Genomic DNA, 22890 nt, shown 5'->3' with positions numbered 1-22890 from the left:
GTTATTTTTGTTGTAGTAAAAAACATAATTCCGAGAAATAAACTGTAAATTGCATTATGGCATACGGTTGCTATAAAATGGATGCCCACTTTTTTAAAATTCCAAAACTACTTGAACTTGCACTTTATACAAAATTATTGATGTATTTTTATTGGTATGAGTAAAGGGAACCTTAATTTAAAAAAAACATGTATGAATAGGTATAAATTTTTATTATTAATTTCACTTTTTAAATTTATTTAAGTTTACATATTTGTAAGTTAAGAATATTACTACTTTATTAGTTAAAATATACTATTATGGCCAAAAGTAATATTTTTAAGTTTCAAAAATTAAAGCAAAAGAAACGAAACAATTTGGTTAGCAACAAATTCCCTTGTTAGACGCCAACCCACACGGAGATTTTTTTTAGATAATTGGCCCATTTTAAAGATCATATCAGAACAAAGGCTAACTACCTATCCTTCCGCCCTTGGATACATCACGCACATCCCTTCACAAATAAAGTAAAAAACCTAACGCCATTGTGTCCCAAGCAGGTAGACTCAAAAAAGAAGGCTAAAAGGAAAAATGCAAAAAGTGGATTCAGGATTAAAAGCAGATGTCAATTTTTGAATAGTTTGATATGGATCATTTGTGTATTGAATATATTGTTAGTACATGCAAAAAATTCCGCGCCGCCTTTGGGTAAGAAAGCGCCATCTAGATTTAAGAATCACAGTTGAAGTAGATATTTCTGTTTCATACGAATGTTGATGTAATTACACCATAGGCGTTTTGCGCTTTTTATGTTGATTTTGATTTCACTTTTTTGGAAATACTCACCTGCTTATTAATAAACAACAAACTTGTTGAACAAAACCAATAAAAACGAACAATATAAGTATACAAAGAAAAGGTCTAACTACTAATCTAAGAAAAGGTCAAGTTTGTTAATTTATATGCTTCTAATTTACGTCCCGATAGCCGATACTTTATGTGCCATTGAAATCAAACTCCCAACTCCTTTTTTAAAAGCCTTTTCTTGAATTATTTCGTCAATAACAGTGGACCTTTTGTTTGTCGTCTAGACTCATTGTTTCTGAGCTAAAGTTCATGTTTAAGTTTTAATAGCATTTTTACGACTTATTAAAGGTTTGGCTGTAAAATTCTGGTATGCAGTTGATGAAGGTACCTACGTAATATAATATAATTTCTGTAATTCGATATTATTTCATATCCGATTGGTATGATATATATTCTTCAAATTTTACTAAATTGTTCTTTTTATTAAATTAGCTCAATAGAACACCGTATGGTCATTGTTGTGGTGTGTCTTGTGGTCATTTTTTTCTAGAAAACTCTAGAACTATTAATACATTTTCTATATGCCTCAAATAGCTTTTGAATGTTTTATTCTTATCACTCCTTAGATAGTGATATATCTATATTAATTGTAAGTTACATTGGCATGATACAATTACATATTTCGAATTTAAAATATGTTAGAATAGTTTACATAATAAGTCGCCGTTTAAATTAATGGTAAATCTATATCTTAGTCCTAAATCAAGGCAGCAAAGCTGGTTTAAGTATAATTAATCAACCTGTTAGTAAATCGAAACGCTCAAATACTGGTTAACATATCTATTGAGCAATGATAAATAATATTCATTAAATTCTGTTGCATGATAACAAACCTTTAACTGGTGACTACGCCTTTTATAAATAAAATATGCGTGTACAAATCCTGAAGATGTGACCACTTAATGTGTGTATTTTGATAAGGTTTTAGGTCAATGCGTATGTATGACAGCGCGTTACACTAAATGTATTAAAGATAGTCAGCTTTTGTAATACTATCAAAACTCTGTGTATCAGAGAAATTTAATTTAATTTTTCATGCATTTTCTTCTCTAATTTTACTATAGTCGACTAAACCATCTGTATTAGCACAAAAAAAATTATATTAAATAATATATTTGATTTTTAAACAGTAAGTTACATAATTATCGTTTCTCATTTTATGTATTTTTAAGGAAACATTTCTATAGTATTTTTTAGTTCTAAAGATACTATAAGTGACTAAGTTTATGGTCTCACATTAAGAATTCTGTCCAAGAACTAAAAAAATATGGGGACAATTCTCAGACCTACCAAATATACACAAATTATTTCATAAAAAGCAGTCACGCCGTTTCGGAATAGTTTTATACAACATAATGAAGTCGGTCAAAAACAATGCCAATAACTACTACATTTAATTTACACAATTTTTCCGATAGTTACAAGATAGATCGTTGCTAAGAGCTATCCTCAGAAATTTATAATTATAACGGTACCTTATACTTATTTATTTTCAATCTACCATGAGTCTATCAATTTGCAATGCTACAGTATTGAAAACCATAATTTACTGCATTAAATTACAGACAACCCGTCCGTCGGGAACCAAGACATTGATAACCTAACTTGATTGATTGCAACTGAATTCAATGTTCCCAATAATGGAATATAATAATGATACAAAAATAATAATGATAAGAAATGGTTGCGATAACTAACCGTTTTTGTGGATTTTCAAATTTTGCGAAGAGGGTGGAACTTTAATATCTGTACAAAGTAGTAATGATGTCTAGTGTTTGTGTTTCTTCGATTGTGTAATATGCACAACGTGTATTAAAAAGTATTTTTCAACTGATTTATTGCAAAGCAGTGTTTTCAGTATATGGTCATATCTAAACTTACCTTTTGCAAGCACGTTGCACGACATTGTGCTACTCTCAGGGGAGAAGATACTTCCTCTTCAGCTACCACAATCCATGACAGAACAGAAAACAAGGAAAAACTAAATAACATTTTGGCACACATTTTCTTTGGTATTCCCGATTTTTCAAAAATCCTTATCATAAACACAGTAATCCAAATAATATTGTCATAATAACGTCTCTATGCAAAACTCGCGTTGTAAGTTAACAGTACAATTGCATAATTTGATAAAAATCTAATGAGTGAAATAAACGTGAAATAAAAATACGAAAACGCACTGAAAATATCTAACTTAAACTCGCGACACTCGCTTACTAAAGTAACGCACTCCGCACCGCGTTCGAAAGCGGACTAACCACCCCGCGGCTGCATGAGGAAGCTTCCCCCCTCACTCGCTAGTTAATTTTTCTCTCTCTCTTCCACACGAGGGATCTCTCTCACTCACACTACAGAGTATACGTTGTACTAGCTATAGCGTTTTCTCTGTCCTCTCTATAGTGCATATATTTTATTCCATCTCGTTTTATCTCGGTTGTTTTTCCTTGATGCAGTTTAGCGGATAGTAGACAAAGATGGTAGAAATTTAGGGTTGTTCAATAGGGGTGACAAAGAGGCTAATTCAGGGCTCGAGCTTTATGGGAGCTCGGGCGGTAAAAAGTATCCCGCCTCTCTCGTTTGTTCAAGTTTATGGTCGCGCCATATTAATAATATTAATGGCTGCCGCATGAATACTATTTTGATGTTTTATTAATTTGTAAAGAGTTGTATCAAGTCGGGGACAAAATGAAACACGGCTTTAAATCTCCAAGTAAAATACGAACATTTCCACACAATAGTCATTATCTTTAGTCCAGTATTTTCGAGTAAAGGACTGTAGACAAAACCAAAAGGATTAAATAAGAGTACAGTGAACGTGACAGTACACAAGCTTTTCCACGTCACAAGATTTTTCTTTTTTTCTAGGCTGTTTCTATTCATCCCACTGTCTTTAATCTCCCAGCTCCTTGCAGACTTTGTCTAGACGACCTGCACAATTCTTATATAAATAAAATACTGTTTTATAGGATTAAAAGCAGTGTATCGTTTATAATTTATATGGGCTACAAACTTTATATAACTAGCTTTTATTATTAAACAAATATGTCACAAATATTAATGAAAACAATACATATGATTCTCTTAAAACATTGCACTACTACTTTTTGGCGTAAATTTATACGTTGACAACCGGACCCACCTCGATGTTTGATATTCTATATCCTATTTTTTGCTCGTCATTTGAGACGAATAGATTTGGAAGATAACTATTGACCTTTTTAAGTGTTTGCCTAATTAAAACGGACACTTAATTTGTGATCATTCATGCATAAGATATTAATCATGTCCAACAGAAAACTAGACTGCTTTATATAATCATAAAGAACTTTATCAAATTAATTTTATGTGTATTTTAACTCTGAATTTTATTATCAATAAAATAATTGTTTTCCTTGTGTTGTGGTATGCACCTGGCCTATAATGAAAAATTAAAACTAATAAATGTCTGCCCGCATGTGTGTTACGAGAATTTTTTAGACAACATTGATAAAACGACATATATTTTACTTCAAACGTATATATGACAGGTAAAAAATAGATAGATAGAAGATATATAAGCGTTAGTAGTAAGCGAATGGAGAAAGAAAGACATTGGTAAGGTAATTTGGAAGAAGCTTGAGCAGGACTTTACCAGTAAAGGGGTTCCGATAAATGACACTAAAGGAACTTAGTATTACGAGTAACAATAAAAAAGTATATAACAACTCTAACCTGTATATTCAACAATTGATTGTTTGTTTGAAACAGTTTGGAAATAAATGGGCTTTATTTTAATAGAAAACTTCTCTACGTGGGCTAGAAATAATTTTCCCGATTTCAATTAATTTTGGTACATATAACCGACAATTTCATGATAAAAATTGTATTGACATGTACAGCAATAAACCCTGGATGACATAGTTTTGTTCTTCGTTTAAACAATCTAGTTTATTGCCTGGTTTATAGGCTACTAGTGACAATCCGCAATTGTACGAAATGTCGAAAGGTTTACGATATCGTAAAATGGGGTAAGGGCCAAGGTTGTGCTATACAAAATATAAGAACTGTTAATAAAACTATTTCTTATAGTAAATAAGTCCCGCTGATATTTAGAAAGCGAATACGTATATATAAGTACCAGCAACGCATACGCGAGCTTTCAGTGTATCTATTTATAGGTTTTTATCACTTATCACTTAGCATCAGATCTCATAAAAAATAATTGTTGGTAGATGATTTTTTTTAGTATTATTATTGTATGAACGTTTGGTTCAAATAGCCTATATCAAATGAATATAAATATGCCGAAAAATGAAGCTAATGAATCGTCGTCCCACTGGCGTCATGGCTAAGTAAAACTTCCATCTCCGGCTGCAACATAGATTATAATAAAAAAATTGTTTGTTTCTGGTGTTGTGAGGTCAATGGAACCAAAAATGGTACGAATATCAACTTCTGTCTTGTTTAGTATAACGTAGTTTCTGTATTCAAATCAACCTGATTTCATCCTCTACAATGCAGATTCATTACGCAAAATAACCACGTAATACGTGGAGTACATAACGCTCAGACAGTGCAATTTTCAAGTCAGTACGTTGTTGGCATGGTTAAGTTGTACAGCATTTGCCCCTAAGCTGTCCGTGGTCCCGGGACAAGTAAAATCTCTAATTAGCTTTGTAACAAGAACAATATTCTTGCTCAATCCGAATGTAACAAACAATGGATTGTATAACGTTGACAATCTAGGACTAGATAATCAAAGCTTAACAATTTCATTGGAAGAAGAATTTTATATATAAACAATTTCTATTGTAACAGTGAATATTTTGTAACAGGTATTTGTCACTGGTCAACAAATAATCATGGAAAAGGGCATAGCTTCCCATTATAACTTAACAAAAAGATCAAATCGTTGCAACAATACAACTAAAGAGATGGTACATTCCGACTTTCCAAAGGATGGCTTCGAAAGCTCACTGAATAAATTATACGTAACAAAGAGTTTAGAGTTGTTAGGATTAATACAGTCTGCAACTCAGTTTCATCATCGGACGTCCGTTGTTACACAACTTTTCGCGCGAGCGTTTTTTAAGGCAGCGCACCACCATCAAACCCCGCTGCCCACTAAAGTATTTCCGAACCGATTCAACTATGAGTCGTTGATGAAAAGAGCGTTCCGATTTTTAAAAGGCTGGAAACGCATCTACGGGCCTTCTGGCAATGTGAGTATCCATTACTGAACATCAAAAGAGTCCCGCCCGTTTGCCCCCGTATATAAAAATAAATATATACAGATACGTTAAAATATACGAAAATGTGGTTCTCGGAGATACTGTATATAAGGTGGGGAAATCCAAAGAAAATATATATAAAAAACTGAATTTTTGGGGGGCAAAATTTTGGAACACGAATCTACGCGGGCGAATTTACAATTACCTACTTCATTACATTCTTCTAAGTTTTTTTAATGTCATGTTATATAAAGATTTCAATAACAATTTTCCTACTGTTAGCCTATTACAAAATTCAATTTTATCAGTTTTGTAACGGCACCTTACAAACTGCAGCTTGCCTCATAAATTTCGATTCATTAACTAAATTAGTAGAAGTTGGTATCATTCCAAGAGAACACTCCACCTTCGAACTTGTTTGCGCTTTAGTGCTTTAATAAATTTAATCTATTCCATTATTACTGTACTCTCTACATTGTAAGACATGTCTGGAGAGTTTACTTCAAAAATATTTGTAAAACTACCAAAAAATAGAATTAGGATAAAAAGGATGTATTATTATTGTCTTATGTAAGTTTAAAAGTGTTGGAATAGTATAATATTGCTTCAAAAAAACCAATGGCCTACAAATGTCTGTATCTGTTTTGTGACCATTAGTTTTTTCTAATAGCCTCTCAGCCTTCTGTACCAAACTCACACCATCAACTTTTCCAGTCTAAGATAAACAGGTCATGATGTTTCCCGTCTATGCACCGAAGTCCATTGCTTAACCAGGGTCACAACCTACAACCCCAGGGACAAGAGTCATACGCTGAAGCCAACAGTGTTCCTTGCCTGCTGTCCATCTACGTTGTCCAGCACTAAAAGCCATGTCGAGATCCAATTTTATTAGCCTAACTTGGTTCACAGATGTGCATCGCCTTTATTTAAGGGAACAATATCAATGTATTATTAACAAGATAATCCAAATATCTTGTCAATTTTTATTGACATGTAAAAGTTGTTTTCATTTATTAAATTATTTTTTTTAAACTTGAAAACTTTATATATACTTTAACAATCTATTATAAGATTTGTGTATGTGGATACAAGGCAAATTTTTATTTTGTTATTAATATCATTCATATCTTAAACGAGAATTTTGTATATGATTCACTTAACGTGTTAAATAAAAATAGATGTCGTTAATATGGCAATAATTTTCTAATGTATTGTCAACCAGTACGCCTTTAAGGACTCGAATACACGAGTTCGAGTTAAGAATAAAATCAGGTCAAAATCCGTTAAGTATTTTAAGATATTATTTGTTTTTAAAATATGAGACATATAAATTTACAACTCCATACATTCGTGTCCAAAATCGTCATCAAAATAATGCATACTTTTCTTATTCCTTCAGTCTCAGCATTTTTATTTCACTCGGAGCACAAACGTTTGAGTGGAGAGACATCCTGAACTAATCTCAAGATTAAAAACTGATACTGGGTATTATAACATTTTCCGCTTTTCCTAGAGAGTTTCCCGTTTATTGAAATGTCTATATGATCGATTGATTCCTTACAAATAATAATAATACGATATGATATGGTAAAATCTTCTCATAAAAATATTTATTTAAAAATAACAAAATATAGTAGAAATAAATGTATGTGAAATACGACTCTCACAGTCTAAACTTAATATCTGTCACTTTTCCTCAAAGCGAAAATACAATTTGACAGAATGAGACAAAAGAGTTAAAATGTCCATGTACATCATTTGTATTTTATGAATAAACTGTCATTATACCAAAATGTACTACCTACTTAGTCGTTAAAAGCACGACTATTTTATTGATATGATACAGTTATTCTTAAAAAAGTGCCATTAGTATTTTACGCAGAATAACAATTTACAGTCCAATATTCTTTTCATTTTCTAGCGACCTATATAACAATGCGTTTGAAAAAAGCTGTCAAAACTATTTGCAAAAAATGCCTTAGCTACTAGTTTTTTAAAACCTTAACACAATAACCTTTTTTAGTTTGCACAAAAACATAATAAAAATTACTTTCGTACTTTCTAAGAACAATTCGCAAATACTGTATAGTAATTTCTAAAGTGTTTTAAGGGCAGTAACGATTTTGCAAAAACTGAGAAATTGGTATTTTATTTGACTAAGAATAAAAAAAACATTTCTTCATGTGTTCTCGAGCGTCATCACAATTGTATTGGTTAGAAAACAAAATAGACTTGCTAATTAAGAAATATCAGTAGTAAATTGATTATGTAATTTTATAATACCTAAACTCTGCCATCGGCGTGAGTTATAAACGATTTGAAAATATGCTTTTAATTTTAAATATGAGTATTGTATAGATACTAATGCTTAAAGTCCATTGAAATTTAGTCGTCAGAAACTCACTTACAATACTTCTGATAGTGTGTGTCCAAGTGTCCATGTGCTGCTATATCAATGGACATCAGATAGAGAAAAAAATATGAATGCATCAAGCACTGAAATAATGATATATAATAAGAATGCCAAAGCTTAGCTTTCAAGAAAGTTTACATCGCCTTAAATTTTCACAGATTTGTGGCAATTTAAGCTGAATTTCAAAATGTCCCAACGGTATTCTGCATTTGTTCGCGTCCGTTATAATATAATTGTCTTTTAAATGATGCTCACGTGAGTATAATACACTGTTTATTATACATACAATTTACGCACAACGGACCTAGTAAGAGTCTAAGTGCAGAAATTGAGTCCACCAACCTTTAACCTTATACATACAGTTTAATATCCGCAATGACATGTACAAGATGTGGTATTATAAATAAATTACAAAGAAAGTCATGGCAAAGAGCAAAGCTCACAACCATGAAAATTAACCCTAAGAAAAACGTGTTTCAACTTTCAAACTTCCAAAGTTCGTCTTTGTGAAAAGAGTTTGTGGCCTCAAAGGAGCTGATAGAGACGTTACTTTGATTAGAACTTAGTTTCTTGCAAAGTTTGACCGACACGGAAAATGTAGCCATTGTACATAGGGTCTTGTTCAAAACATTAATTGAAATTGCAAGGAAATAGAAACGCCTTGTGTCTAACTTTTTGTGTAAGCTACAAAAAGCTAAAAGCGAATTTCACAATAAAAACTTATATCCTTCAAAATTAAGTTTTACGTTAATATTTCTCTATAATTTACAATTATAAACAAATATTAATGACTCGAAAAGTCATATTTAGGTTTTATCTTTACCATACCTACCTACATTCTATCTATAAAAAAATATTTTTTGTTTGTAGTCGGTGTGTTTTTCTACATATAAAACCGTGGTCGTAATAGCAACTCATTTTTATGAAACGGCCTTTTATTTTCTAGAAAATTCACCCCCTGACGAACTCGTTGTGGAGATGCAATTTCCATAAATTTTACACAACGTGAACATGGGCCCCATCCGAAAAGATTGGACATGACCGCATGATTATGGCTGACGTGTAATGCCTATATTATGAGATTCATGGCAGCGTAACCCCAAATGTATGCATTCTGCAATCAATATAAAAAATTATGACAACTAAAATCTATACCATAAATATCAATAATATTGAAAAGTTGAACAGTTTGTTTCTTTAGTGGATTAGATGGTCATCGATAGTCCATTTATATAGGTTTATATATGTTATATGACTATGTAAAGTCACCATTTTTTGTAGGACTTAAAATTAATATTGGACACTTCAGATTTTGTATCTGTTTCGTGATAATGTTATTTCTAATAGGCAGGTGATCAGCCTTCTATGCCTGACGCACTCCTATGCCACTTGCTTAGACAAATTGGTGCACAGCCGGAAGCAAGGATCTTGCTCTCTGAAACCAAAGAAGGAAATCTTAAAATGTTTAAATATGTACAAAGCGAATTATTAATCTTTTAATATAATAATAATCAATTATACAACCTTTTTTAAGTCTGGGCCTCAGATTTTTGTATCTGTTTCATGATTATTTATTAATCGAATTGGCAAGTAGGTGATCAGCCTTCTGTCCCTGACGCACGCCGTCGACTTTTTGGGTCCAAGGCAAGCTGGTTTCCCCACGATGTTTTCCTACACCGTTCGAGCTTATGTTAAATGCGCACATAGAAAGAAAATCCATTTGTGCACAGTCGGGGATCGAACCTACGACCTCAGGGATGAGAATCGCACGCTGAAGCCACTAGGCCAACACTGCTCAATCTTTTGATATACGGCTACTTTTTACATGTTCTTTCATACTACAATTTATGACTTCTATTTGAAATAAACAAAACAACTTAGTATGTATATTATATATAAGAAAAGCATCACAATAAATTATAAAAGAGATCTCGAGCGGAAGCAAGGCTTTCTTCAACAAGTCGTAAATTTAACGGTCGAAAGACTCCTTTCTTGACTATTCGCATGTAAGCAAAACCATGCCTTTATGGGGAGTAAAATTTTCTTATCAATTCAACTTTGCGATGTGTTAATTATATATTTTATTAGAAGAACTGAGGAAACAGATCTCTCAAACGAAATTTATGAACTCACATAGATTGTTGGGTATTTTAATTATTATAACCTCTCTTCCAACTAAAAAAGAGTTTACGGGGATAAATCTGTATTAATTTCAATAAAATGCCACTATTGTAATCTAATGTCCTAGCAACACACGTCTAAATATTTTCTTTTACTTAGCGAATATAATATTGCGTAGAATGTGTTAAAACACCTTTATTGTTATTTTAGTAAAAAACTCGATAAATTGTATCTACTTTTTTGAAGTCGGTTAAAAAGATTATTTAGTATTCAACAATATTATTACCGCGTCAAAGAAATATAAAGATGCAAATGAAAACATAAAACTTCAATAAGAATCACAGAAACATACATAGTGGAGGTGCTGGGATTTGAACCCAGGACTTTCAGCATGCGAAGCAGACACTCTACCACTGAGTTACACCCCCCATGCTAAACTGTTCGAAAATAAGCATCGTACTAAATGGAGGATCATTTTATATAAAAAATATCGTACAATAAAGTAGGATGCAATGTTAGGTACCTACGTAATGTCTGCAATAATAAAAGTCTGCCGTAAAAACGCATATTTACTTATGTATAAATATTTGATTACGCTTTTATTTATAGGGAACGGAGGAAAAGCTCAAAATAAAACACACAAAAGAGTTTACACAAAAGAGACAAAAGGTTTATAGTGTAACTACTTGATAGTCTTAGTGCTTGACAATCTTTATGTGGCCAAATCTTTAAATTTTTGTAGTGTTATAATTTTTTTTAAGAAAATTATTGTTGCCTTTATTAACAATATTGTTTTAAAAAAGGTATGTCAAAACAGTGTAACGAAAAGATTTATGTTGTTAATTGTTATTAGTTCATATCATTCAACGCATCGTAAAGATAATATCCGTAAAAAAGAACTTCATTAAATTGTAACTGCAATAGACTCGACCTAAATCACCGTAATTTTCCAATTCGCCTCAGAAAAAGTCCTATTGTTCAGATTTTAATCCAATATACTACAACTTATCGACTCGCTCGGGTTCACGTTTTAACGATTTTCTTGTATAGTAGACATTCCTCAGTACACAGCACTTGAAGTGAGCTATAGTTGAGTAAAGCGTCTTTAGTTTATGACAGTTTTTGACAGCTCGTATACAAAATGGCAGACGCAGACGTGGTCCGTGATTTCCTATAAATTTTCATAGTTTATTACTACTAACGATGTATTTCAAAGGTTCGAAATAGAAACACGTCGAATACTCTAACACCCATATGTAAAAATACAATACATTATTTCTATTAGGGAGTTACATTAGGGTTAACTATACCCGTACAGTGTTGCTATTTTCACACAAAAATATGTGGTTGCTATTACAAAATAACCTTTTTTTATTTTTCTTTATGGTAACACTCTAAGGCACTCCAAATGCATAACAGGTCTCAAGTAATTTCATTTGCTAATTTAGTTTTAATGTTTAAACCGAAACAAACACTTTAATACACCAGAGAAATTCATTAAATTAAGTGAAATAATTTAACAGCTCTGGCTTCTTAGATTCAAAGTAAGAAATATGAAAATAGTTTGTATGGAGCAAAGAGATACTTCCCATTTTCCATATTTTTTGATAGTTGGATATAAAAAATTCAAAACAACTGCTCAACCCAGTTTTGTAGACGCTCAAATTATTTATCGTATTCACACACCGCTTTCAATTCTTTTATATGTATTTATTGGAATTATGACTAATTTAATTAAAATATTAATGCCGATTAGTCACACGATCCGTTTGGGCGTAGTAATTTGATAATGGTTTTATAACTTTCCCTACCTCCTACGAATCGACCAATCACAAGCAAGCTCTTCTAAGGTATCTGACGCCTTACATTTTGTCGGATTCAGTAATCCATTTACGTATAAGCTACAAGAACATTCCTTGTTTTCTATAAAGTACTGTTAAACCTCCATTGGGTTATGGGGCATGAGGTGTAGTGGTGCCTGGTGTCTTTTGGAATGTCCAAAACACTTCATAATTTCTAGATCAAAGAATAGACAACCTCATTTTTCATTCACATTTGACCTCAACTCCTTTGAGTTGAATTTAATATTACTTGCAAATGAAAGCTACCTAAGGTACATATTTTTATCGTTTTCTATGATATAAATGTATTTTTCTTAGAATTTTAATAAGTCTCTAGTGACCTTACGTATAGGCTAACAAAAACCAAGTAGATTTCAACAAATCTCCACAGTGAATTGTCAAATTTGATATTTCGGCTTCGCCAAGCTTAAGCGAATCAAAGGGACGGGTATACACTTTGAATGAAAAGGATGTCAGACATGTATATAGCCTTATTTATATAGCTAAGTACTTATGAAGTGCTAATAAGATCCTTATGTCACTTGACTCAAGACCATTATTTTTTAAGATAGCATTTTCAATATAATTGCCCTGCTTCCTTCAAGAGGCTGACAGCTCAAAGGGCAGTCACTGACGTCCTCATTGTCGGAACGCCCAGTATTCAAAGATTTTCAGTGTTTTATTTAAATATTTAATACTGATACTGGTTAATAAGCGTCATTCATAGATTTGGATCGCGTCTCTCATATTAAGCTCTCGTTGCTTATCTTGTAATTTTACACCACATTTTTGTGAAAGCAATTTAATATTGACGTTTATATGTACCTAACATACCAATACGAATAAATTAATTTTAATTTGACTTGATTTAAATTTGCAAATTGTAACTGTACGCAATTATTTTATGTTAGACTGTCTATTTATGAAATTGTTTCATGTTCTTGCTGGACTTTAGACAAACGAGCAGATCACTTAGAGTTCTGTTTCCCGCTGGCTACGGATACTTGCAACATCAGGAGGTTTGCAAGTGCGATTTAAGCAGTATGGTTTGCGGCTTTTAATGTAGTTCGCTCTTCTCTTGAAGGCACCGTAGTCAAGTCAACCCCAAGTCGTAACGGTTTGGAACTATCTAGAATGGCAGCTGGTATTGTAAAGCGCTGTCGTGGAACGCCAAACATCAAGGTGAAACGGGTTGAATCTCACATTCTAAAAATTTATTCAGTTTTAATTTCCGTAGTAAGGAAAATGCATATCTGTTTTTTATTTATGTCTCTTTGTTTTATATAGTGAAGTCAGCCTGTGGATAGCGCTTTACTTAGACTATGTTATGTATTAGGTCCTTACATATGAAATTGGCGTTTTGTATGGGAGGAACAAAAAGTGGAATATTTTTAAATATAATATATTTAATTAATCAAAGTATGAACCATTGTTTTCTATGCACTTTTGCCATCTCATAGGTAGTTTATTGATCCCTTTACTAAAAAAACCAGTCGGACGGGAATCAATAAAATCTGTGAAGGCGATTTGGACTGCCCCATCAGGGTTAAATTTTTTCCCTTGCAAGAAGTTGTCCAAATTTAGAAAAAAAAGGTTACCTGTTGGAGGAAGGCCAGGGGAGTACGGAGGATATCTTAGACATTCCAATTGAAGCTCTTCTAATTTGGTAGCCGTCTGTTGTGCAGTGTGTGCTTTAGCGTTGTCGTGAAGTGATGCAAGTAAAAGCAGTGGCATGGAGTGATTGACCAGCCTAGGTTGTTTAGCCGCTAGCTTTTCCATGATGGTTTGCAATTGCTGACAATAGACATCAGCCGTAATAGTCTGGCCAGATTTGAGAAAACTACAATGAACAATACCGGCACTAGTCCACCAAACGCTTACAAGTAACTTTTTTGGGGTTAATTTTCGCTTGGGGCAGGATTTGGCTGGTTGGCCAGGATCCAACCATTGTGCTGAGCGCTTCCGATTATCGTAAAGAATCCATTTTTCATCACAGGTAACGATTCGGTTTAAAATACCTTCATTATTGTGCCGGTTCAGTAATGTAACGCAGCAGTCGACGCGCGTTTGCCGGTTTGCTTCAGTCAATTCGTGAGGTACCCACCGTTCAAGCTTTTTAATCTTCCCAATTTGCTTCAATCACTAACACCGCAGCCTGCAGCTAACTCGGACGTGGTTTGCGATGGATCCGCTTCCACAATAGCCTTCAATACTTCATTATCAACTTGGGTCTCAGGCCGTCCACGGGGCTTGTTCTGCAGGTCGAAATTTCCAGAACGAAAACGTTGGAACCAAAAACGAACTGTGTTTTCTTTTGCAACATGACCGCCACACACATCATTCACCCTTCGAGTCGTTTCCGCAGCACTAGTGCCACGGCGGAACTCGTACTCGTAAATAATGCGATACTTTAAGTTTTCCATTTTGTAAAATGAGTGACGCAAACAGAAAAAAAACAGAAGAAAAGACAAATGAATGACGGTCATAGAAGCACAAATACATGAGTAAATAGCTGTACAAATTTGAATTTGAAATTCCTAACCAAAGAGGAGATATTTGAGGTCAAAGTGGCCAGTACGACAAAACGCCAATTTCATATGTAAGGACCTAATATTATCCTACATAATATACTACTTGACACACTTCACTTCCTCAGTTAAAACAGGGGTAGTTAATTCCAACACAATTATTTATTCCAAGTTTCTGTGCAATTACAATAAACTTCGCCATTGTCTACAAACGTTTTACAACATAATTTTCAGTTTAACTCTACTTTCAACTTTTATTAGTTGAAATTACGAATCGTAATAATTTCTTTACGATCGGTTGCCGTATAGAATATTTTCTAATAGTAATAAAATTAAATTGTGGTTGTAAAATTTCGTAATTAGTGAGACTAATGGTTACCGACTTCTTTACTCAAAATGTTTTTTGTTGAATAATTTTAATTAAGCCATACAAATTGATTAGTTCGTTACAAAAAAACGAGATGATTTACGAGTACAAACAAGTTTAGTGTGGATTAACGTGTCTTTGATGGTTTAAAAACATATTTCGTATTTCCTATATTTACGTATTGCTATAGTAAATAAATGCTGAAGAAAAAGCAACTCTTTTAATAATGTTTAATATACGTTTCTCGGACATACGAACATTGTGTCAAAACATTATATGTATAACACTAAATCTGTTAATGAACATTATTACCTTAGCTATTCAATAGTATTATAGAAAATTAAGTCAACACAATATTACTTATTAGCCATTGTGAAGTCGCACTCTCTTTTATGAACTTCATTGAAAAAAAAATTAAGTATGTTAACACAAATATATATATATTTTTAATTTAAATAAAACGTCTATTTTTTTGAAATTGTCTAATAGGTATTAACTTCTAGCGCGAACAAAATATGGTATTAATATACAGTATGGACGCAAACATAATCGATTTACGTAGACGAACGCACACTTTTCTAAAAAATAAACCCACTTTAAAATATAATGTAACCGTTATTAATAAAAGTATTCAGTCAAACATAGCGTTTTAACTGGAGTACTCTTTCGTCTCTTCCTGTTATGTTTATGCTGGGATATTAAGGCATAATAAATACATTAAAGTGAAAAAATCGGACAGTTATATTTATGAATAATCCTTTCTCTTAAAATGAGTTCAATCTGCCCCTTGGACTCGTTTGGGACTATTGTAAAGATTTTTTGTTTAATAATTTATCCAGTCTACTTTTACCAGGACGTTGTCTAGTATTTTCCATCGTATTAAAACACTACATTTACAAAGAAATCGTTTGACAGGCCCCGAAAAAGAGCAAAGAATGATTTTGTATAGTAATTTGATATTGCTTATTCGGTTGTTTTCCGCCTGTTTGGGTATAAGATTACAAGCCATTTATTTCAATATGCCAATTGAATTTACGAGGCTTTCGGAGACGAGAAATATTTTACGACAATCCTCATTTTGCACTGTGCAGGAGTCGAAGTATTTTTTTAATAAACACATTAACGTTCATTGACCCTTATTCTTATTACGTTCTCATGTATTGATAGTTTTTATCATACATGCTATATGACTCCATTTTAGGCTCCTTTACCTAGGTGAAAAAGGCATACATGTTTTATTGATCCATTACTTTATAGTACATCAGCCTCTTATGCCATATGTCTTCAATTATTGGGTTGCAGAGATGCCACATTCCTTACCAGTTTATATAGACAAATAATGATCATCTATGGATGTACATGGATTATAAACAACGAAAGAATGCAAAAAAAAACTAAATAAATTAAGAACGAATGACCCCTGTCATGTGCCTGTGAGGGACAGTGGCATATAGCATACGCTATATACTAAGGTAGCAGATGTCACAATGTAAATAAATAAACTTAAGTGGGCGGGGCACATAGAGCAACAGAACAGTGGAGCAACAAAGTATTAAACTAATGCCCATGGTACAATAAACGCAAAAGTGGAAGACAATTTAGAAGGTGGACCAGATTAGGCAAACAGCAGGTACATGGCAAAGAGTGGCACAGTGCAGACATATAGATCTGGTTACGATTTGGAGGAGGTATTTGCCTAAAAGCGACACACAGATATCTAGGATTAAAAATGATAGAAATATAAATGTATTTAAATGTAAAGTATCTGAAATAAACCTCGTTTATTATTACATATTATCTACTACAGACTATACACACTATATTCATTTATAGATGTTGGTCTGATTTCAATAGATTCATACTTTTTCCGTAAATATTTGTAAAGGTAATATCAACTATCAATGTATGTGTTCTGCAAAAAGCAAATGATAGAAATGGATTTCACAATAGCAATATATACGATTATAGTTAATAGGAAAACTCGTTACTTTCTAAACCGATTCAATTTAGTTTTAAATCTTCTGGTGGATTCTTCGGTTCTAGGACATCGATATCGGCACAATTATCGATACGTAGACGATTGCAATCTCGCTAGGTTAGTTTAATCCGTAGATTTATAGCGCTGGTGACCGCGCGGTAATCTATAAAAACTGAATTCGTTATTCGATTAAGTTTTTTCTTACTATTTAATTACATAAAGTTATCTAGTGTAAAATGATTTGAACAGTATGTTTTTATATATAAAACAGCGCTAAAGCACTTGTTCACTTCAGCCAGAATAAGCACTGACTCCGGTATGTTAAAAATGTATAGGATTTCGTCATCCAGAATGAGAGTTTGCGCTTAGCCTTCTTTCTGAACTTTAGAACTTTGTAGTTTTTATAAGCAAGTAAGAGACATAACAATGCTTGACACATACATTTTTAGGTCTGTCTTATATCATTGGTTTGGCATGGCCATTGGTATTAGTTTCATTACGATTTATAGTAGTATGAAGTAGTATCCATTGCACAGATATATAAACTAATTCACATCCAGGATTCGAATATAGTTAATTACGGTTGAGAATCCCGCACATAGATGGTAACACTACTGGCATGATACGATAAGAATTACTAGAATTTTTCATATCTATTTTTATTACATGACAATAGTATTTCGTAATATTGTCTTATATTAAATTAGGATTTCGGACCTATAATCACTAGCTAAAGCACGCAATACCGGGCTGTGATAACTACTCGAATTTATTATTTAAAAAAATGATTGATTGTTTTTCTAAACATTAGGTCAAGAAGACATTTGAATTAATAAATTCACTTTCAAAACCCAAAACTTTCTCACAGTATTCAAAGCGGACACTAATAAGAAAGATAAACCTCGCAGCTCTTTGTCTTACTAATACTTATAATTAGCGCATTCGTTTATCCGGTATCGTATTTCGAAAAAACCTTATTAGAACGATTTCAAAACCAGAGAACATTCGTTTGATCTTTGAGTACCATAAAGTTTGGTTGTTTTTTTATGACGGAGTTGCGTTACGAAATTTATAGATATTGCGCTTTACGAAGTTTTACTTATAAATGTATTTAAATATATATAGAGAGTTTTTTGATATTAAAACGGATAACAGATAAAATCTTATTTTACAGATTTTCTCTGTTTGAGCTCCTGTCTCCTTACGTTTTCTGTTAAAGTTGTAGAAAATAATGAATATACCAATATTATATCTACATTTATTTATGTACCACGTATATAAGGAATTTTGTATAGTATAAGTTACAATTAATTAAATTTTACAAAAAATAATAAAAAAATTACACTTATTTATTAAAATAAATTTTAGTTTTTACGTATATTTTTTTATTTAAAAATACCTATTCGCTCAACAGTTACATATATCAGTTAGACCGCATAGGTGCTTACCAATGCTTTTTTAAATTGATCAGCCCATACATTCATTGTACGTTTAGGTACTTTTATGTAAAATGGTTAACTAAATATAATGGGAATAAACTATATTCCTACCCTAACGTTTCTTCACGAAGACTTTTCCGTGTTAGTTTTGAAACTGATAAGAATACACGACCTCAAACTGTACCGCTCAAAAACTATGCTAACACTCAAGACTTGATATAGCGTCGAAACATGAACAGTTATAGAAATGTTGGCGGTAAAACATCAGTATAAAAACATTCCAAACAAAAAATAACAGCTAAAAGTCGAAACCAGCGAGCAATTAAAAATATTAAACTAAAGGATCCTCAAAAAAGGTCGCAAGAACTGAGCACGAATCGAATTTGATGGCTTAATAAGAATTTTACGTTATTGGTCTCGCATATCGCTAAACAAACGGTCAGATATATAATTATTTTAACTCATACTGGAGGCTTACGATGAACGTCCGAAAGATTTAAGTGTTTAAACATTGTTTGTATTGATAAGATTTGTTTTTCTTGTATTTTTAGTCTAAGCGTCTAAAAATACAAGTCTAAGCTGGACCCATAACTCACAGGTCCATGGATGGCCACCACGCTCTGCTATTGTCATTTTATTACTCTAATGAAAAGTTCTATAAAACTGTGTCTTGCTCTTTGACTAGGTTCTATATAAGCAGAGTGGCGCAGTGGAAGCGTGCTGGGCCCATAACCCAGAGGTCCGTGGATCGAAACCATGCTCTGCTATATTAATTTTATTACTCTTATGAAAAGTTCTATAAAATTGTACCTTGCTCTTTGACTAGGTTCTACATAAGCAGAGTGGCGCAGTGGAAGCGTGCTGGGCCCATAACCCAGAGGTCCGTGGATCGAAACCATGCTCTGCTACATTAATTTTATTACTCTTATGAAAAGTTCTATAAAATTGTGCCTTGCTCTTTGACTAGGTTCTATATAAGCAGAGTGGCGCAGTGGAAGCGTGCTGGGCCCATAACCCAGAGGTCCGTGGATCGAAACCATGCTCTGCTACATTAATTTTATTACTCTTATGAAAAGTTCTATAAAATTGTGCCTTGCTCTTTGACTAGGTTCTATATAAGCAGAGTGGCGTAGTGGAAGCGTGCTGGGCGCACAACCCGTGGATCGTAACTACGCTCTGGTAAAATATATAATTCTCTACAACGTCCATTATAGTCTCATTTTATTCAAAGGATATATAATAATTATAACGTAATATAGTTATGACAATTAGGAAATACAAAGTCAAAACGGATAAGTATGTATGTACGGTTACGCAATATATGTATCTTACTTTATTCCCTTATTATGGGACAACTATTACTAACTATAATACACATCCGTATTATGGTTCAAATATATACTATACAATCTGAATCAGTGCCCGGTATAACAATATTTTATTCGTGTGACAGTGGCTGCCGATCACATTAGATACATATGAGTGTCTGTTTCCGCAGAAATATGTCTGACTCATTTCCTATTGAAGAGTTACGGATGTAAAAAACATAAACTGAATTTCTAATGTTTACTTATAACCGAATATTACTTAGTAAAAATACTTTTGAAACCTTTTTTTTAAGTAAGAACAAATTCTAAAATAAAAAAATTACAATATTCTGAGAATAAACTTTGAGGTAGTTAAACGCCTTTTCTTATGTTTTTTTTGTTGATAATTATTAACTTGGGTAAACCTATATCGAGCAATAACGAGAGCAAATATTTAGACTCGTTGATTGCCTCTGCCTTCGTCGGCTCCTTTACATTACGACCTTGTTACCTGACGCACAATATGTCGGCAGTTTTATTAGGCCGGTAATAATGTTTACAATGCCGAAGTTCTATAGGATTACGTAATATGGGTCATTTTGAAAATAGTTTTAGATTTTTTGTTGTTTATCATCTACTACTAAGAACTTAGGAATAAATTATTAGAAAACCAGAAATGGATTACAAAATAGATACCAAATAGAAACTCTTACACCACATTATAATTTTCATTTCAGAGTATGCCAGCATTGCTATAAGATACTTATTTTTAAACCACATTTATAAAAACAAGACAATTGAAATCAAATGGTGTTTTTTCATTAGAAATGTTTCTAACTAGCCCGTTCTAATTATTTTCAGTGTTATCCACGTACTAACGAAATTTTTATTAGATTCCAACGGCACACTTTGGCCCGAAGAGGTTTACTTTTCGACGTGTGTATATTTGGATATGGTTATACCTCTCGTAATAATAAACATAGTCTATGATAATAATAGAATATGCTGACAACTATGTATATTTAGGGAAACAAGTATCTTTCGATTAAAACAGCAGCGAAAAGATAGAAGAATATATGCGACTTGGAAGAAGTACTGGACCCACAAGGAAATTCTGAAAGGAAACCACAGTCTACAACACAAGAAGATAATAATAGATTCAAATATACGCAAGTCAAACGTGGGTTTTCAGCAAGAAAACATCAAGAAAAGTCTTGCCAGCATGCAATGGAAAGAAGCTCCTTAAAGTTGAGAAGAATAAACAAAACAAGAAATGTTGACATCGTAAAAAAACAAAACTGACAGATGCACTTATACACGCTCTAAGGCTTAAATGGAAATGGGCAGGTCATATTGCTAGAGCGCGAGATAAAAGATGGACACTAGAAGTAACAAAATTGACTGGACCTACTGAAAAGAGATGTATAGGACAACAAAAGAAAAGATGGACGGATGACATTATAGAACTAGCGGGGAAAAACTGGATGAATGTTCCTCAAGACAAAGAGACATGGAAAAATATGGAGGAGGCTTTTACCATAAAAGGGGCCATACAAAAACTAGCCCACTAAAAAAGAATTGTAACTAAAAAAAATGTTTTTAAAAACTTATACTAACCCAACTAATACTAATAATAAAGCTTTAAAAATAATAATATATTTATAACGTATTTTTAATAAGTACATCGACTATTTAAATTTCTTTCCCTCATTTCAGGGAAATGTTTGAAGCATTGTACGGTTAGATTTTTTTGCATTTTATCTGTAAAAGCGGTTTGAGAAACGTCATTATTGAAATGTCTGAGCCGGAGACCACCCGCGACACACAGACGGACAAATGGGTGAACTTTTTTTAATCCAATGATAAACACGTAGTTTAATGGTTTAAGCGGAATCTTACAGTGTGTTGTTTTAGTAAAGGATTTTGTACTTATATATTGTGATATATGTTTGTTATTATTAAGCATACAAAAATAATAAATGATATAGAACCAATTACCGTAAAAACATTGAGCGTTGGGGTATAGTTAATTATATACACAAATTAAAAGCCTAGCAATAGTTAAATTAAGATTAAATTCCATCTCTTGAGCGATCCCAATTCTCTACGTAAATGAAAGTCCACTCAAGTTCCAGTTCGCTACTTCATCCTTGAAGCTCTTCAATGACCCACGACGTGATCAATTGTGTCATGAGAAAGTATATATTAATTAAATATATTATAAGTTCTCATGTAAGTTTATATTATCTATTATGAGAATAACAAAAAATCCATGGCGCTACAACCTTTTTAGGTCTGGGCCTCAGATCTCTATATCTGTTTCATGATCATTTGTTAATCTAATAGGCAAGTAGGTGATCAGCATTCTGGGCCTGAGACACGCCTTCGATTTTTAGGGTCTAAGGCAAGCCGGTTTCCTCACGATGTTTTCCTTCACAGTTCGAGTGAATGTTGCGCACATAGGTGTCCATTGGTGCCGAGGATCGAACCTATGACCTCAGGGATGAGAGTCGCACGCTGAAGCCACTAGGACAACACCGCTGGGTTATGAGAATAAACGCTTTTAAACCTGAAATATTATGAGATAATATAATATACACCTATAACATATCTGTTAATATGATTTTAACAGTTATTAATATGATTAGTTCATTTATGTTGAGTGATTAAAAGTTTTAATTAAAAACGTGTAATTATCACAGTTACGGTTATTTTCGTTGTCAAACCATGCTTGCACGCAATACCTCGCGTCATCGAAAACCGTTAAAAGTTATTACAAAATTACACAAATACATATTTTTTTTATCTAGTGAAAACTATTTTCTGTTATGCAAATACAA

General features: G+C 32.8%; 1 protein-coding gene and 4 non-coding genes across 6 annotated transcripts in view; 3 read left to right on the top strand and 2 right to left on the bottom strand.

Annotated features, from left to right (window-relative positions):
• Window positions 1–3085, bottom strand: part of LOC123713265 — a 35958-nt gene extending 32873 nt beyond the window's left edge. For both annotated transcript variants that reach the window (XM_045666865.1, XM_045666873.1), the window contains exon 1: window positions 2728–3085. In XM_045666865.1, the coding sequence (XP_045522821.1) occupies window positions 2728–2889 (162 nt within the window). In that variant the 5' untranslated portion in view covers window positions 2890–3085. The remainder of the gene's footprint in view (window positions 1–2727) is intronic.
• Window positions 3086–10946: 7861 nt separating this feature from the next.
• Window positions 10947–11018, bottom strand: Trnaa-cgc. Its single transcript has one exon. It is a non-coding gene; the product is annotated as a tRNA-Ala (tRNA).
• An 8420-nt stretch (window positions 11019–19438) lies between these two features.
• Window positions 19439–19510, top strand: Trnam-cau. The gene has a single exon. It is a non-coding gene; the product is annotated as a tRNA-Met (tRNA).
• A 69-nt stretch (window positions 19511–19579) lies between these two features.
• Window positions 19580–19651, top strand: Trnam-cau. The gene has a single exon. It is a non-coding gene; the product is annotated as a tRNA-Met (tRNA).
• Window positions 19652–19720: 69 nt separating this feature from the next.
• On the top strand, window positions 19721–19792 carry Trnam-cau. Its single transcript has one exon. It is a non-coding gene; the product is annotated as a tRNA-Met (tRNA).
• Window positions 19793–22890: the final 3098 nt, after the last annotated feature.

The sequence above is a fragment of the Pieris brassicae genome, chromosome 1 (assembly GCF_905147105.1).
Source record: "Pieris brassicae chromosome 1, ilPieBrab1.1, whole genome shotgun sequence".
NCBI lineage: Eukaryota > Metazoa > Arthropoda > Insecta > Lepidoptera > Pieridae > Pieris > Pieris brassicae.
The sequence above is the reverse complement of the archived record's forward strand: the minus strand, read 5'-3'. Positions and strand labels throughout refer to the sequence as shown.